General features: G+C 36.2%; 1 protein-coding gene across 1 annotated transcript in view; it reads left to right on the forward strand.

Annotated features, from left to right (window-relative positions):
- The window catches only part of LOC123554176 (cohesin subunit SA-1-like), a 75,596-nt gene that overhangs the window by 9,270 nt on the left and 47,726 nt on the right, over positions 1-18,600 (forward strand). Inside the window, exons 4-9 of the mRNA XM_053547168.1 lie at positions 3,735-3,854; positions 4,539-4,712; positions 9,037-9,241; positions 9,555-9,780; positions 16,619-16,694; positions 17,961-18,110. Of these exons, the coding sequence (XP_053403143.1) occupies positions 3,735-3,854; positions 4,539-4,712; positions 9,037-9,241; positions 9,555-9,780; positions 16,619-16,694; positions 17,961-18,110 (951 nt within the window). The remainder of the gene's footprint in view (positions 1-3,734; positions 3,855-4,538; positions 4,713-9,036; positions 9,242-9,554; positions 9,781-16,618; positions 16,695-17,960; positions 18,111-18,600) is intronic.

Here is an 18,600-nt window from a genome sequence, read left to right on the forward strand (position 1 = left end):
GAATTCGCCGATATGGGTACGATTTTCCCCCCTATTTGTTTACTTTTAAGGGTTTTATTTTATTTGCAGACCGTGACTGAAAACTGGTTGACCGTCGGTCTACCCAACTTTTGATAGTTAGTGGACCTGCCGATATTTTGGTTGCGTCGGTCCAACGGTCCACCGCTAAGGTCGAGGCCTAACTCTGGCACCAATATTTCATGAATTATACCCCTTTTTACTTAGATTTTCAGGTTAAAGTTTTGATGCACTTTCACTCTTTCTCTGTTATTACTGAATGGATTTGATTCAAACTTAAAATAGTTGTTCAACATCATCACCCACATCATATGACACAAGATGCATAACTCTGGCACCATTTTTTCATGAATTATTCCCCCTTTTTACTTAGATTTCAGGTTAAAGTTTTGGTGCACTTTCACTCTACCTGTGTTATTACTGAATGGATTTGATTCAAACTTAAAATAGTTATTCAGCATCATCACCCACATCATATGACACAAGATGCGTAACTCTGGCACAATTTTTCATGAATTATTCCCCATTTTACTTAGAATTTCAGGTTAAAGTTTTATGCACTTTCACTCTATCTCTGTTATTACTGAATGGATCTGATTCAAACTTAAACAATTGTTCAACATAATTACCCTTATCATATGACACAAGGTGCATAACTATGGGACCAATCTTTCATGAATTATTTCCCCTTTTTACTTAGAATTTTAGGTTAAAGTTTTGATGCACTTTCACTCTGTCTCTGTTATTACTGAATGGATTTGATTCAAACTTAAAATAGTTGTTCAACATCATCACCCACCCCATGTGATGCAAGGTGCATAACTCTGGCACCAATTTTTTATTAATTATTCCCCCTTTTTACTTAGAATTTTAGGTTAAAGTTTTGATGCACTTTCACTCTGTCTCTGTTATTACTGAATGGATTTGATTCAAACTTAAAATAGTTGTTCAACATCATCACCCACACTATATGACACAGGCTGCACAACTCTTGCACCAATATTTAATGAATTATGCCCCTTTTTGCTTAGGATATACTTATATAGTGTTTTGATACATTTTTTTTTTTTTTTTTTTTTTTTTTTACCATGACTGAAATACTGTTGAAAAATGGTGTTAAACCCAAAACAAACAAACAAACAATTTATCTTTGCCTCTCTTATTACTTTAAGTTGATATTTTTGACATAGACTCAGGCTATTGTGCAATATCTTCATCCACAATTGAAGTCATTAAACACTCCAGTGACAGCTCTAGTTTCCTCAGATGTGCCCAGTTTCACTATCCAGCATCGAAATAGTCGAGCACGCTGTCTCCTGTGACAGCTCTTGTTGATTTACTTGTTCAAATTCAAATCTTAAAGATTGATACTTTATAAAGTGAGAAGAGAAAGAAATATTATACTGTGGTGGGGGGTTCTTCAACATTTTGTATATTCCACCATCACAAGGTTTTTTTCAAGTGGCAGAAAGTGTATAAAATGCAGTTTGAAATTTAGTTGGGGGTAGGTGTCACTGGAGGCCTCCTTAGAATTTATATAGTTATAGTTTGCACTCTTTTTAGCTCACCTGTCACATAGTGACAAGGTGAGCATTTTTGATCGCCCGTCCGTCGGTCGTCCGTCTGCAATTTCTTGTGAACACGATAGAGACCACATTTTGCAATCAATTTTAATCAAACTTGCACACAACATTGTATTGGCATAATATCTATATAATACATAATATCGAAAACTGGCCAGATCCCATCATGGGTTCCAGAGTTATGGCCCCTTAAAGGGCCAAAATTTGCTATTTTGGCTTGTGAACACTATAGAGACCACATTTTGCAATTGATTTTAATAAAACTTGTACACAACTTGTATTGGCATAATATCTCGTTTCTTTTCGAAAACTGGCCAAATCCCATCGTGGGTTACAAAGTTATGGCCCCTTAAAGGGCCAAAATTTGCTATTTTGGCTTTTGCAGCCATAAAGAGACTTCATTTATGGTTTGATTTGATACAGGCTTGCAAAATATCTTTTAACAACAATATATCTTGGATTCCATGATGAATCCGGCAGATCCAATCATAGGTTCCAGAGTTACTGCCCCTGATTGACACCATAGAAGTGACATTTTACATTAGATTATAACCACGCTTACACACAACTTCAGTCACAATAAGATCTCGGTTCCTTTCGAAATCAGGCTAGATTCTGTCATGGGTTCTAGAGTTACTGCCCCTGAAAGGTGCAGAATTTTATATTTATGGCCCTTTCAGCCATATAGAGGTTTCATTTTTGCTTTGATTTGATACAAATTGCACAGAATGTTTATCTTGATCTCTAGGCCTAGTTTTGAACTTAATTATGTGGGGTCAAAAACTAGGTCACCCGGTCAGATAAATGGAAAAGCTTGTTTAACACTCTAGAGGCCACACTTATGACCATATCTTCATGAAACTTGGTCAGAATGTTCATCTTGATCATTCATATGCCAAATTCAAACCTGGGTCTTGTGGGGTCAAAACTAGGTCACCCTCTTAAATCAAAGGAAGTGCTTGTTAACACTAGAGGCCATATCTTTGACCCTATCTTCATGAAACTTTGTAAGAATGTTTATCTTGATGATTTCTTTGTCAAGTCCGAAACTGGGTCATGTGGGGTCAAAAACTAGGTTACCACACAAATCAAAGGAAAAGCTTGTTAACACTGTAGAGGCCAGATTTATGACACTATCTTCATGAAACTTTATAAGAATGTTTATCTTGATGATTCCTATGCCAAGTTCAGTATGGGGTAAAAAACTAGGTCACCCGGTCAAATGAAAGGAAAATTATCTTCATGAAACTTGGCCAGAATGTTCATCTTGATTATTCATAGGCCAAGTTCAAAACTGGGTCATGTGTGGTCAAAACTAGGTCACCCTCTTTCAAAGGAAATGCTTGTTAACATTCTAGAGGCCATATCTTTGACCCTATCTTCATGAAACTTTGTAAGATAAGAATGTTTATCTTGATGATTCCTTTGCCAAGTCCGAAACTGGGTCATGTGGGGTCAAAAACTAGGTTACCACTCAAATCAAAGGAAAAGCTTGTTAGCACTTGTAGAGGCCACATTTATGACCCTATTTTCATGAAACTTGGTTGAAATGTTTATCTTTGTGATTCCAAGGCCAAGTTTAACAGGTGAGCGATATAGGGTCATCATGACCCTCTTGCTGAAATGTTGAATTTTGATTTATTGATTATCAGTACCATTGATACATGCATATTGAATATAAAAGAGTTACTAAATATTACTACTTCAGGACTTTTTATCAGGAAATTGGGAAGAGGCCTTTGCCTTTCAAATTGGGAAATTTATGCACGATAATTGTTCATTTTGGGAAAAATAATCAGCTGGAAGTAAACACTGAAAGACAAATTAAATTTATCTCCCCAGAATGGGTTAGACTGTAATCACAGTGGCTCTGTGCGCTGTTAGGTTATAGTGTGACAAAAAATCATTATCAGACAAATGCTTCCTCTAGATAGAAATTCTAAAATGTAAACAAAATCTTCACCACCTGTTGGCTTGATTTTGGGAAATCTTACCTATCATTTTTGGAAATATCTCTGCCACAGTTTGGAAAAAATAGTATATTTTTGGACTGGGAAGTGGCCTATTATAGGCCTCTGTTATATAAGGATGAAAAGAACTTTTACTTAGAGACCTGTGCATTGTGGTTTTCAGGTAACAAGACGGGGTCGAGGTGGTGGTAGAGGTCGAGGAAGGAGCGCAGCTATTGTTGAAGAGGAAGAGGGTGGGGGATCATTATTTGAGATTGTAAAGGCTGGACGGGCCTCGCTACAGGTTTGTATGACATTATTTTGTGATAGCCATGGTTGGAAAGGTCTAATAACCGGGCTTTATTTCATTATTTGAAATGACAGGAATGACCTTACAGATTTGTATGACATTATGATTATCAGAGATAGTTGCGGCATGAAGGGCCTCCATACAAGTGTCTCTTTCTGATCCAAATAATTGTAGCATGTATATAGCCTAAAATGTTGTTTGTAACCCTTCACAACTTTGCTGAAGCTGCGTACCCTTCCTGTTATTTTTCTAGTTCTGTAGTGATTTTGAGAACTTAGGCTTGTTTATTGGCTGTAAAATTGGCTCAGTCTTGAATTTCTGTCTGTTAAGAATAACAATAGCTGTTATAGTTTCTGACCTATGTTACATTGAAAAAATAATTTCACATTTTGTATTTAAAGAAATCTACCTTCCTTGCCAGCTACTTTTCATGAAGGTACAGTTTACATTATCATGTATATCTAGAAAGGGTTTTGTTGGTTGGGATATGTAAAAAAAATAAAACTGAGAGGAATTTTTTTCAGAAATAGGGGGAAAAACGTCCTTTTTGGACATGGGAATGGGGCCGAATTTCAGTCCCAAAAAAGGCCCAAAAACCACTGCTGTGGATATGTTCTACACCGACTTAAGACTGTGTATATGCTTAACAAAGACTGATACTGTTTGTATGCTTTACAGACTGTCGTGGATGATTGGATTGAGAACTACAAGTCAGACAGAGACTCATCTTTGTTGGAATTAATACAGTTTTTCATCCAGTGCTCGGGTTGTAAAGGGAAGATAACTCCATTTATGTACTCCAACATGGAACATGCAGAAATCATTAGAAAAATGACGGAAGAATTTGACGAGGTAAATTTTTATTAGCTGAATTATTTCTGAATGCAGATTCTTCTCATGAACTACTTGATGGATCTTTTATCAAACTTTGTCTGTAGCATCATTATAAGGTCCTCTCCATTTTTAGCTCACCTGAGCCAAAGGCTTATGCCTTGTGAACACTCTTAGAGGCCACATTTGTGACTCAATCTTTATGAAACTTGGTCAGAATGTTAGTCTTGATGATCTCTAGGTCAGGTTCAAAACTGGGTCATGTGGGGTCAAAAACTAGGTCAGTAAGCCAGATCAAAAGTGGGGTCAAAAACTAGGTCACCCAGTCAAATCAAAGGAAAAGCTTGTGAACACTCTAGAGGCCACAGTTGTGACCCAATCTTTGTGAAAGTTGGTCAGAATGTTTGTCTTGATGATTTTTAGGTAAAGTTTGAAACTGGGTCATGTGGGGTCAAAAACTAGGTCAGTAGGCCAGATCAAAGGAAAAACTTGTGAACACTAGAAGCCACAGTTGTAACTCAATCTTTATTAAATTTGGTCAGAATGTTTGTCTTGATGGTCTCTAGATCAGGTTTGAATCTGGGTCTTGTAGGGTGAAAAACTAGGTCAGTATACCAGATCAAAGGAAAAAGCTTGTGAACACTAGATGCCAATATTGTGACTCAATCTTTATGAAACTTTGTCAGAATGTTTGTCTTTATGATCTCTTGGTCAGTTTTGAAACTGGGTCATGTGGGGTCAAAAACTACATGTAGGTCAGGCCAGATCAAAGGAAAAGCTTGTGAACACTTTATAGGTCACAGTTGTGATTCAATCTTTATGAAACTTAGTCAGAATGTTTGTTTTGATGATCTCTAAGTCCAGTTTTAATCTGGGTCATTTGGGATCAAAAGCTAGGTTGTATGGTCAAATCAAAGGAACAGTTATGAAACTGGGTCATGTGGGGGTCAAAAACTAGGTCAGTAGGCCAGATCAAAAGAAAAGCTTGTGAACATTCTAAAGGCAGCAGTTGTGACTCAATCTTTATGAAACTTGGTCAGAATGTTTGTCTTGATGATCCCTAGGTTAAGTTCGAAACTGGCTCATGTGGGGTAAAAAAATTGGTCAGTAGGCCAGATCAACTCTGGTGAGCGATAAAGGGCCATCATGGCCCTCTTGTTTACAAAATTATGCCCTTTTTTAGACTTAGAGATTTTTGGTTAAGGTTTTGTGTGTAAGCTGGTATCTCAGTGATTGAAACATCACACACTTGTTCACTGTCATGATCTGTCATGCACGAAGCAGGTCCCATAATTCTACTTTGCATTTTTACAAAATTATGCCCCTTTTTTCGACTAAGCAGTTTTTGGTTAAGTTTTTATGCCCCCAAAGGGAGGCATATTAGTTTTTAACTGTTCGTCAGTTTGTTCGTCACAACGTTAACTTTGCACCCAGGACCTTCAAACTTCACATGCTGATAGTACTTACTGAGTACACGACCCCTACTGACTTGGGGTCACCAGGTCAAGGCACTGCGGGGCATTTGTCACCATTAGTGACAGCTCTTGTTATATGTAAGCTGGTATCCCAGTATCCGCTAATGGGAAAGGATTGAAACTTCACACACTTGTTCACTGTCATGATATGACATGCAGTCAAAAGTTCAATAACACTACTTTGCATTTTACAAAATCATGCCCCTTTTTCAACTTGGCAGTTTTTGGTTAAATTCTTATATGTAAGCTGGTATCTCAGTACCCACTAATAGGAATGGATTGAACTTCACACACTTGTCCACTGTCATAAGCTGATAAGCACTGTGTAGGTTTCATAACCCTGTTTTGCATTTTTACAAGATTATGCCCATTTTTCGACTTTGTATTCATTCAATTGACAAGGCTGTTGAATAGTTGAGCGTTGCTGTCCTCTGACAGCTCTTGTTGAAATAACTTGTTTTAATGCACAGCTTGAAGGATTTTCACCAGACCTATTTAGAAGCAAAGTCAGATGGTTAAGGTTTTCTCCAGATGAGTGCCTTAGGCCACTTTGGTCATATTGTTAAAAAGTAGTTGCACTTGGCCCCTCAAAGGAGCTGTTAGAGCTATAAATAGAAATGCCATTAAACAACCTTTTGAACTGCTAGATGAATCTTGATTAAACTTGGTCTGTAGCATCATTGTGAGGTCGCTTTTAGTTTTGTTCAAATTGGGGCACCTGGCCATTTTTATGGGCAGCTAGAGCTCAAATTAGAAATACCTCTGAACAACTTTTTCTCATGAACTGCCAGATGGATCTCCACCTAACTTGGTCTGTAACATCATAGTATGGTCCTCTTCCAAACATTTTCAAATGGGGGCACTCATGTCCCCTTTTTGGAGCCACTAGAGTTATATATAGAAAAACTTTAAACATATTGTAAGTAATTTTTAAGGGTCATTTGAGGGAAAGCACATCACCCATATGTGGTGCTCTTGTTTAAACTTATATTTGCATTATAAACTCCTATCCAGAATCAAATGTTTAAGGTTGTTAACTTGAGTCACTTGCCCAATACTGCCTCACTTGGGATGTTGAATTCACTCGTGTGAGGAAGCCATCAAGAATAGCTTACAAAAGCTTGGAGCTTCTACCCAGGTGCCTGACTGGTGAAATAAAGTCCTGGAGCCAGTTGTTCGAAACTTTAACAGTTGATTAAGATAACAGTTGATTAACTTATATAGTAAAATTTCGACACTGTAGAAAACTTAGAAATACAAATATATGGCTTAAGGGTTATGAACTTTAAAACGTCTACAGCAAAATCAAAACATCATACTATGTTTCCCCCCAAAGACTAGTATTTTGAATCAAATTTTAACAAGCAATTAGTTTAACAGTCTGTTAAAGTTTCGAACAACTGGGCCCTTGAGGTCTTCCTCCACTATAAAGAAACTGGGAAGTTGCCATAAGGCCAATATATGATATTATACACCACACTCCAACACTTACTCCCCCCCACAACACACACGTGTGAAGTGTATAAATCCCAAATACTTGAGTCAATGAAACCTTGTTTCAACATTGCAGAATGTTAGAATGTTATGGAAATGTAAATGAACAGTATGTAAATGTCATAGTGTAGTACTGTGATTTTATTTCTTTTGTAAAACATTTCTCTTGCAAAACGATAATATGCTGGTTATCGCCACCATAATGACACAATATATCACTTCTCCTTCGCATAGTCTGTTATTAAACTATCGGAATATTTACGCTGTAACTTGCACAGCCAAGATGAAACTGTTGTACATCTAATCCAGTTACTAGCACCATAATATCTGTAGAGGTTTTATAACGGAGATTCAGAATAAACTGGCATTCCTATGGGTACGACAACATAATTTTTAAACCCGTTGACATTTATATATATTTACATTATATCTTGGTGTATTTTCTGGTGAATCTTATCACTGGAAGGATTGCTGTAACATGTAATGCAGTACTGTGAAATCATTTTATTCCGTGTGCACAAAATTTTGAGGTTTCAGCCAAAAAAGCTATTTCCTGGAGATAATGGTGTTTTTGTATTTTTGCCTTTGAATATATATATGGGCTTAAATGGTTTGTAAGGACAAAATTCTGTGGGTTTTCTGAATCAAGAAACCCACAAAAACCAATCCCCCCACAGAAATTCATGCTTTCACAATATGATTTTGCATCTATGATGGAATATCAGATTTTTGGAAGTAGAAATGTCTATAAATTTAATATCAAATCATAAATGAACTTAATAATTTTTACTAACCAGCAGTAAATATTAGCAAAAAAGTTTTATAAGCAGCAGATGAAATTCAGACCAGTATCCTTTCAGATCTTTTTTGGATTAACTTCACTTGATCTCATATCTGCAGTTCTTGGTTGTTTCACTCAACCAGTCTGTTTTGCCACTTTTAAGACAAAATTCCAATGAAAATTGTAAAAATTAACTGTGTGTGTTATAAGTGTGTTAGCTGTTTGGGGCATATCATATCATATGACAACTCTAGACCCAAGTCAGTCTAAATGGGTTGAGGCAAAAGCTTACACCAAGTACAGATAAATTACTTTTCGCTGCAACACTGATAGTATACTTGATTTCTAAATTTCAACTCCCAGTTAATTGAATGTTTGAAGTTCTACACAGGTGGCCACTTGTGCCTAACAAATGCTTGGAAGGTCACCTGGGGTCTTCCTCCACCATCAATAGGTGGAAAGTTATCATATATTACCTATAATTATGTTGTTGTTACATCAAACTCGACAAAGAAAATTGGAACTGTTAAAATAGGGTCTAAGGATATTTGAGCGTTATTAGCTTATCTTATTGAAAATTCTATGACTGTTTCAGGATAGCGGAGACTATCCCCTCATAATGCCTGGACCTACTTGGAAGAAGTTCAAACCAAATTACTGCGAGTTTGTGCAAGTCCTTGTCCGACAGTGCCAGTATAGCATCATCTACGATCAGTACATGATGGACAACGTAATATCTCTACTAACTGGTCTCACCGACTCGCAGGTCAGAGCCTTCAGACATACAAGTACACTAGCAGGTAGGTAGGATGTGGAAACTTAGAATACAGTAAAACACTGTGGTAGCTAGGGGGTTGCAAAATGCTCGAGTTATTCATGGTTTAGAATTATCCAAACGTAAAATAGATAAGGGAAACAGGCGGAAACTACAGTGTTAGTTTTATCTGAGGAATAGTTTTTGATTTTTGTGGATCTTTCCTTTACTAAAGTCAGATGTATTAGAGCAGAATATTTGCATCTTAAGTCAAATTTGTTAGTCTCCAATACTTTGAAATTGGAGAGTTCATATTTTATACACAGATGTACAGATGCAAGTATATACTACAATTTCAGCTATGAAATTGATGACAGCCCTTGTGGATGTAGCTTTGAATCTCAGTATCAACTTGGACAACACACAGAGACAATATGAGTCAGAACGACAGAAAACTAAGAATAAGCAGGCTACAGAACGTCTCAATTTACTCCTGGTAAAACGTCAGGAACTTGAAGAAAACCAGGCTGAAATTAGAAATATGTTGACATATATATTCAAAGGAGTGTTTGTTCATAGAAACAGGTGATTTTTGGGGAAATTTTTGAAATTAAAAATTTTTTTAATTTTTTTATTGGCTTTTACCTGTTATTCATTCAGGTAACTTTTAAAAATTTGCTGTATATTAAAATTGTAAAATACATGTCCTCTGCTAAATTTTTTGACACAGCTTTTTTTAATTTTCCCCCAGTTAAAGAATTACTGAAAAACAGAAAAGGGAAATAAAATTGAATTGTTTTCCCACATTAAATCATTTTAGAGATAAACAAAATTTTTGTCTGTATTAAATTTTTTTGACCAAGAAATTATCAACATATCAGTTTTTATGCCCTTTTTGATGTCAGGGAACCCCCCCTTTTTAAAGGGAACAGTGCAAAAGGGTGAAAATAAAAAAATCTGTATCTTGCTCCCCTTTTAAACGGTTGTATTTCGTCCCCCCAAACAAAAACCAAACTTTTTTTAGAAAGAGGGAGAAAAATATAAAAAATTATGAAAAATTGCCAGGTGGGGGTTTTGTAAAGCTTAGCCTGGTTTTCCTGGGATGCTGGAACCCATACATTACTAGAACTTTGCTTAGATAAAAAAACCCACCTTCTGAACTTACCTTTCCCAAGATAGAAAAATCCCTAATTGACTTTAAAAAAGGGGCAATTTTACTGTGTATACTACTGTAAAATTTTTTAAAAATGTTTAAAGGGACACCAAGCAGAAATAAGGTTTTACCCTGTATAAAAGGAAATTTGGGAAGGAGGAAAAAATATCCCAACATTTTTTCTCAAAGAGGGATTTTCTGAAAAAAGGGTGGCTGGACTTGAAAACGAAAAGGGTGAGCGGGTCATTTTTTAAACCTGCCCGGAAAAGCATGGTTTTCAATTTTTTTTTGGAAAAGTCAAGAAATTTCAATTTGAGGGGGAAAAAATAAAAGGGAAGGAAAAGTCTTTAAAAACAATTTATTTCTGGAAAAGTCAGGGAATTCATTTTTTTTCTGGAAAAGTCACTTTTTATTTTTTTTTCTAAAAAATTAAAAAATTTGAAAAATGCGGATTTTATGAAAAAATCGGGGAAAGATTCAAAAAAGATACTTTTAAAATTTTAAAAAATACCTCGTTAAAAAACCCCAACAAAAAAATTTTCCCAATAAAAAATTTAGCATTTTTTGCCCCCCCCCCCCCCCCCCCCCCCCCCATGATTGGGGGCATATAGATTTGGTTTTGTCCGTGCGTCCGCCTAGCTCAAAAAAGTTTTTGAAAAAAATTGATAAAACCCCCTTGCATAGTCTTTATCATGAAATAAAAATTCCCGCCCCTTTGTTTTTTTTCGTCGGGGCTCCGCCCCCTTTTTTTCAGAGTTATGGGGCCCCTGAAGTATAAAAAATGCACTTTTTACCTTGTAAACACGCCTGGGCTAAAAAGAAATTTGATATAGTTTCATAAAACCCTTTGGCATAGTCTTAATCATAAATTAAACTTGCCACCCCTATTTTTCGTCTGGCTCCGCCCCCTTTTTTCAGATTTTAGGGCCCCCTTTGAAGTATCAAAAAGCAAAATTTTTCCCCTGTGAAATCCTACTAAAAAATTTTTTTGGGATAAGATTCATAAACCTTGCAGGATCTTAACTTTAAAATAATTTGCGCCCCTCCTATTTTTCATCGGCTCCGCCCCCTATTTTCAGAGTTAGGGCCCCCGAAATAGTCAAAAATGCAAAATTTTAAACCTTGTGACATCCTACTCAAAAGTTTTGGGATAAGTTTCCATGAAATTTTCATGAGTCTTAATAGATTATAAATTTGGGGCCACCTCCTATTTTTCGTCTGGCCCCCCCCCCCTTTTTTTTAAGTTATGGCCCCGGAAATATCAAAAATGCACATTTTCCCCCTTGGACAGGGCCTTTAGCCAAAAAGTATTTGATAAGATTCATAAACCCTTTCACGAGTCTTAATCATATATAAATTGGGGCACCCCAAATTTTTTACTGCCTCCCCCCCCCCAATTTTAAGTTATCCCCCCCTAAAATTTATTTAAAAAAATGAAACTTTTCCCCCTTTGGGGTAAAATCCCCTAGCTCAAAAAGTATTTGAAAAAAAAATTCCCATAAAACCTTGCATGAGTCTTAACCCATGATATGAAATCTAACGCGCCCCCTTTTTTTCCCATTGGGCCCGCCCCCTTTTTTTAGATTTAAGGGCCCCCCTGAAATAGTCAAAAAGGTAAAATTTTTCATTTTTTGTGACGCACCAAACCCAAAAAAAATATTTAATAAAAAGGGGTTGAAAATTTGGCATAAATTTAAATTCATAAATAAATTTGGCAAACCCCAAAATTTTGGAAAAATTTTCAAAAGATTTAAAACCCATGATATAAAACTTGAAACCTCAAATTTTTTTTGGCTTGCTCCACCCCCATTTTTTAAAAGTTTATGGCCCCTGAAATAAAAAAAAAATGCACTTTTAAACCAAATTTTAGTCCCTAGCTAAAAAAGTTTTTTTGAGGGAAAAATTCAAAAAACCCTTGCTGGGGGTTTTAAAATTTGTGATTGACCTTGCACATTTTGGCATTCCTTTTTAAAAAATTTTAAATTCCTTATTAAGAGTTAGGGGCCCTTAAAAATAGCCAAAATAGGATTTTTTGGTATTCAAAAATAGCTCAAAAAGAAATTTTGGCCAAGAAAAATAACCCTTTTCATAAAATTTTGTTGGGCTAAAAACCCCAAAAACTGAGCCCTAAAAAACATTTAAAATTATTATGCCCCCCCCAAGGAGACATTTTGGTTTTTTGCCCTGCCCCGTCCGTCCGTCCAATTTTCTTTTTCCGAGAAAATAACGGAGAACCAAATTTCCCTAAAACCCTTTAAAAAACTTCATAGGGTTGAAAGGGCCCTTCGGATTTAGACGACCCCTATTTTTTTTGGGTTTTCATTTTCCCCCGCCCAAAGGTAAAGGGGGCACGGGGGGCCCTGAACTTTTAAAAAAACCTTTTTCCCTAAAACAATAACTAAAAACCAAACTTGCCCTTAGTGTTGAAACTTCATGGGAATGTTTGGTCATAAAGAAAGATACCCCAATTTTTTTTTTGGGGGTCACCCGTAAAGGGGTAAAAGGGAAAAACAGGGGCCTGAACTTTAAAAAAAAAACCATTTTCCCCGATAAATAACTAAGAAAAAAAAAACCCCCACTTAAAACCCCAGAATTTTTGGAAAACTTCCATAGGAAAAATTGGTCATGAAGATAGTTTGCCCCCCCCCTATTGTTTTTAAAGGCCCACCATTTATCCCCCGGGTCAAAAAGGAAAAAAGTTTCACAGGGGGTCTTTGAAAAAAAAAAATTTAAAATTAAACCATTTTTTTTGTCATTTACATGAAACCACTTGACGCCAAAATTTTTGAAATTAATTAATAGGATAAATTGGTAAATGCAGAGAAATTTAATCCCCCCTAAAACAAAATTTGGGGGGGTCACTCTGTAAAAAGGTTTCCAAGGGGCACAGGGGCCTAAAAACATAAAAAAAAAAAAAAAAAAAAAAACCCTTTTCCCCAGTAAAGTAAACTTGAGAACCCCCCCCCCTTTGCCCCCCAAAATAAAAAAATGAAAAACTTAAAAAGGAAATTGAAAAAGGTCACCCAGATTAAAAAAGGAAAAAACCCCTAACGGAATTTTGGGAACCCCCCATTTAAAACCCCTCTGTGGGAAAGGTTTAAAAAAATTTCCAAACGGGGCCCCCGGGGGAACATTGAAAAAACCCCCCCTTTTTTTCCAGGCCCAGAAACTTGGAAAACCCCACTTTTTTTTCCCAAAGTTTAAAAAAACTTCCTTTTTAGGAAAAATTGGGTTAAAATAAAGGGGCAGAGTGGGGGATGACCCCTATTTTTTTTTTTTGGGGTCCCCAAAAATTAAAGGCCCCAAGGCCAAAAGGGGCCCCTAAAACCGGGAAAAAAACCAAAATTTCCCCCCAATCAAAAAAACTTGAAGGAACCCCCCCTTGACCCCCAAAGAATTTAAAAAACCCAATTTAGGATGAATGTTCATGCGGGAGAAAAAATGACCCCAAAATTTTTTTTTTTGGGGGGCCCAAAAACCTTTTAAAGGGTAAATTTTTCCAACCCACCCCCCCCCAATCCCCCCCCCCCCCCCCCCCAAAAAAAACCCCCCCTTGAAGAAAACCCCACCCTGGCCCCCAAATGGTTAAACCCTTCCCCTAATTATGGAACACCCCAGAAAAGATAGAACCCCCATTTTTTTTGGGTTGCCCAGTTAAAAAGGAAAAAAAAGGTCCGGGGCCCCCCCCATTTAAAAATTGGTAAAATAAAATTTTTGGAAAAACCCCCCCCCTTAAAGGGAACACCCCCTTGACCTAACCATGGAAAAGTTTAAACTTAATAGAGTTTGGCCCCCCCTTTCCCCAAATTAAATTTTTGGGACCCCTTAATTTTAAAAAATTTTTTAGGTCAATTTTGGCCCCCAAAAAAACAAGCCCCCCCACGGGAGCCAAAAACCCCCCCAGGGGCTTGAAACCCCCCATTTTTAAGGGCCCAAGCGTTTTTTTTTGGAAATTTTTTTAAAGGCGGGATCCCCCCCTTGGCCCCCATTCCCCCAAGGTAAATTTTAAACCCTATCCCCAAAGCCCCAAACCCATTTTTTTTTTGGGCCCTTTTGCTCCTGACCCCTATTGACTTCTTGCCTATGGGTTTTTTGGCAGGGGGGGAAAACCATCCTTTTTTTTTCCCAAAAATTTTTAATTTTCCCCCTTATTTTGAAAAATGCCCAGGGGGGGACACACCCTTGTCCTCCAGACACATTTTTTAGTAACCTTTAATTTTTCCCATAAGTTTTTTGGGAAAAAATATTTTACAAAATATAAAAGTCTTGTAAATCTGATTTTATACAAATTTTGTCTCGAGAAATTTTTTGAGGGTATTTTTTGGGAATGACATTTTGGGTTTTAACACGTTTCAAAAATTAAAAAACTCTTTGCCCCAAGTTTTTTTTGATATCTTTAAAAAATCAAAGAAAAAGAAAAAAACAGGGAAAATTCAGGGAATTTAAAATCAGCTTATGTCTTTTTTTGGGCAAGTCAAAAATATTTATGAAAGCCCTTGCGCTATTCAGCCAAAATTTTCTATTATTTAAATTTTCGCTCAAATGGGGAAAGGGGAAAAATTATTTGGAAAAAAAATTTATTTTTCTTGTACAGAGTAAAGAACATAGTTTAAAACCCAAGCTGAATTAAAAAAATCCCTTTAAATTATAAATTTAGGAGTTGTTTTAAATATTTTGATTTTTTTCAAAACGTTTTTCGGGTTTACTTTAGAGACATTTTGGGGGGGGGGGGGGGCAAAAGAAATATGGGGGTAAAAACCCAATTAAATTGTTTAAAATTTAAGAATACGTTGTAAAAAAATGCTTGACAAAAACGTATATAAAAGTGTAAAAACATGTTTAAAACCTATCTACCTATTTACAGGTTGGTGATGTAAGACTTGGTTTTCGAAAGCCCATATCCCCCTCTATGATACATCGAACTGTCACAAACTGGAGTAAATTTTTCCAAAAGATTCAAGGTTTTGTTTTTTCCTGAAAGCTTTTTGAAATCTTTTTAAGATTTTGTGTTTTTTTTTTTTCATGACTTTTTGCCCAAAAACCTTAAAAACTTTCTTCCCATATATTTTTTTTTTGCTTTATCTTTTCCAAAACATTTATCCGTTAAACTTTAGGGGCAAATTTGTAAAGTTGTCACCAACCTGAAATCATTTAACTTTGTGGTACCTTGTTCCAAAACCATGAAGCTAAAGTTTATCTTTATTGTTTTATTGACTACCCTATAATTTAACAGCCCGCCCGCCCTTTGCTCAGTAGGAAAAGCTTTGGCCGGGTCGCGGGGGGGGGGGGGGGGGGGTTTTTTGAGTTCGAACCCGGGGAGGTTTGTATGTTCTCCGGACAAAATTTTTTAAACACATGTGGGCTGAAATCATTAGTCCTCCACCTCTGATTCAAAAAGGGGAAGTTTTCAGCTTCTTGCAGAGAACAGGTTGAAAAGGGACAGAATCCAGGAAAACTGGGTTTGGGTAACGCCCGCCGCTACATGACCCGAAATACTGTTGAAAAAAAAGGCGTTAAAACCCCAAAAAAAATGAAAAAATATATTGAAAAAGTGTGGTTTTTTTTGTAGGGCCCGGATAGGTTAGATGGGCACTAAACAAAGGGACAGAAGTGCGTTTTAAAAAAAAGAGTGAAGGGTAGTCATCCATATCCCAAGTAAGTCAAAACATTATTCAGTGGGGGAAGGGCCCAAATTTTTCCAAAATTTGCTGTCTTTTTTAATTGGGAAATTTTATAATTTTACATACATTTAAAGGGACCAGTCCCCCAAAGTGGCCAGTTAATAAACAAAATACTCAAGTTATTCAGGGTATCGAGCAATCCAAACACCAAAAATAAGGAAAAATGCTGGGGACCACACAAAGACATTCTTTAAGACATTCTGTTACCTATATGTATTCATGTATGACCTACTTGTTTGTGAAAAGTGCCGGTGCATCATGCCCAGGTCTGCTACTAACCATACATAAATATTTTTTCCTGGATTTCACAGGTTTTTGATAAAAGCCTAGACAGAAATGTACACTTTGATAGAAAATCTAAAACTTAAATAATCCATTATAAGGATTTGTAATGTCAAGAAATTGGAATGCACGACTCTAGACAGGTTAAAAGGTATCACAGTTCATTGAAGAACAATGGCTTATAATAGAAAGAGCTGTATGGTTCAGAGTGATAAATAGGTATATATGAATGGTACTATGTTGAGTGCATATTCTTGTAACACACTAAGTAAGAACATTCTGACATTTTCTGTGTTTGCATTTACAGTAGTTTTGGTGATGCTGTGTTAAGTGACAAAGATTGTGAGAATGTTTATGAACTTGTGTACTCATCACACAGACAGGTTAGTACAATTTTTTTGTCGTAAGATTTTTTCCCATGAACCTTAACTTATCCTCCTTTGACATAGAATTGAGAATATTCTGCCTTATTAAGTTTAGCATGGTGACAGTCCAAAATCGCTTTCATAATTATATTTTTATGACAGTCCAAAATTTTGTTTATTGTGTCGGTGCGACGTTAAACCCAACAAAATAAATAAATAAAATTTTGTTTCTGTGGCATGGTGGCTGTCCAAAATGGCAAGTTTGTAGTCTTGTGGCAGTCTGAAGTCGGGATTAAATTCTGTATTTCCTTCACTGAGTATACCTAAACTTATTTACATTTTTGATGACTTATTTGTAGAGTTCAGCTGATACAAAATGAGGCATCATCATTATTCAAAGAATAGGTAGAGCTACTGGGTTCGCACATGCATTGGCGTCCCGATTTGGTTAAGTTTTTGTATATAAGCTGGTATCTCAGTAACCACTTGGGGAAATGGATTGAAACTTCAAATGCTTATTCACTGTGATAAACTGACTTACATTGCATAGGTTCCATAACTCTATTTTGCTTTTTTTATAAAGTTATGCCCCTTTTTAGTTCCACTATTCGGAGAATAGTGGAGTATTCTACTTGCCCCGGCGTCAGCGTGACCTTTCTTGGTTAAAGTTTTTGTACTAGATAAGATAATGACTTGAAACTCAAAATATATCTTTACCATCATTATCTGCATGTGTGGTAACAATCCCAATAACTCTAATTTGTGTTCTTGACAGAATTATGCCCCATGGTGTATCTTCCTTTTAAAAGTAGAGGTTTCTTATTGAGACGTACATTCATTTTACTGTCAAATTGCCGAATAGTGGAGCGCGCTGTCTTACGGACAGCTCTTGTTGGACTCTAATAACCATTCAATTGACAAGGCTATTGAATAGTCGAGCATTGCTGTCCTCCTACAGCTCTTGTTATTATGAAGACATTGATTAAATGTGTATATAATCTTTTGTTTAAATAAACTTAAATGGCGGGTTTTTTTTTAATTAGTCCAAAAGAGTTTTGTAGAAAACATTATTTCGAGTTGAATAATGTTTTTTTTTTTCTGAATATACCTGTATTTATTTAACTGTATCAGTCAAGTACTTTTAAAAAAGAAGCAGAAAAGACCTGCACATCTTTGAATGTTACAGGGCCGGCCAAAATTTTTGGTTTTTGTTTTACTATGTTATTACATTTATATCTTAGTATAACTAAAAACTACAATATACTTTTTCTTTAATTGTGTCAGGTTGCCCAGGCAGCTGGGGAGTTTCTGAACGCCAAGTTGTTCCGACATGAAGACGATGATGCTACTGCAGCAAAGACAGCCAAGGGTAAAAAGAGAAGTCCTAATACACCACTTATCAGAGATCTGGTGCAGTTCTTTATTGAAAGTGAGGTAAGGGGGGATTTTATGATGTATTTTGAATATGCTGTAGACAGAAACAGCATAGTAACATTTAAAACATTTGCTGTTGACTTGGTGATTTGTATAGTAGTTTAGTTTTGCTAATATATGCAAATGTCACTTAACAATTCTGACTATTCCTGAATCTGCATCATGTCATATAAAACATAGACTCAAGTTTCGTAAATAAGGCTGTAAACCAGGAAATGGCTAAATAAAGCCTAGGTGAACACTACCCAGTTAACAGTAGGACCATGTCGCAGGCTAACAAACAGTCACTGCTTCTACCAAAATGCTTGCCTTTGTTCCAAAATAATTCACTAAAAGACACCATATGACTGAGATTTTATTTCACCATAATAGTTACAACAGATTTATGTGGCATGTAAAAAAGGAGATAGAGATGGTTTATCTTGACAAAATTCAGACATACTTTTAACTTTAGTTTAAGATTTAGGAAGTTGGAAGTAGTCACAAAATC

Source organism: Mercenaria mercenaria, chromosome 7, assembly GCF_021730395.1.
Source record: "Mercenaria mercenaria strain notata chromosome 7, MADL_Memer_1, whole genome shotgun sequence".
Taxonomy (NCBI): Eukaryota; Metazoa; Mollusca; class Bivalvia; order Venerida; family Veneridae; genus Mercenaria; species Mercenaria mercenaria.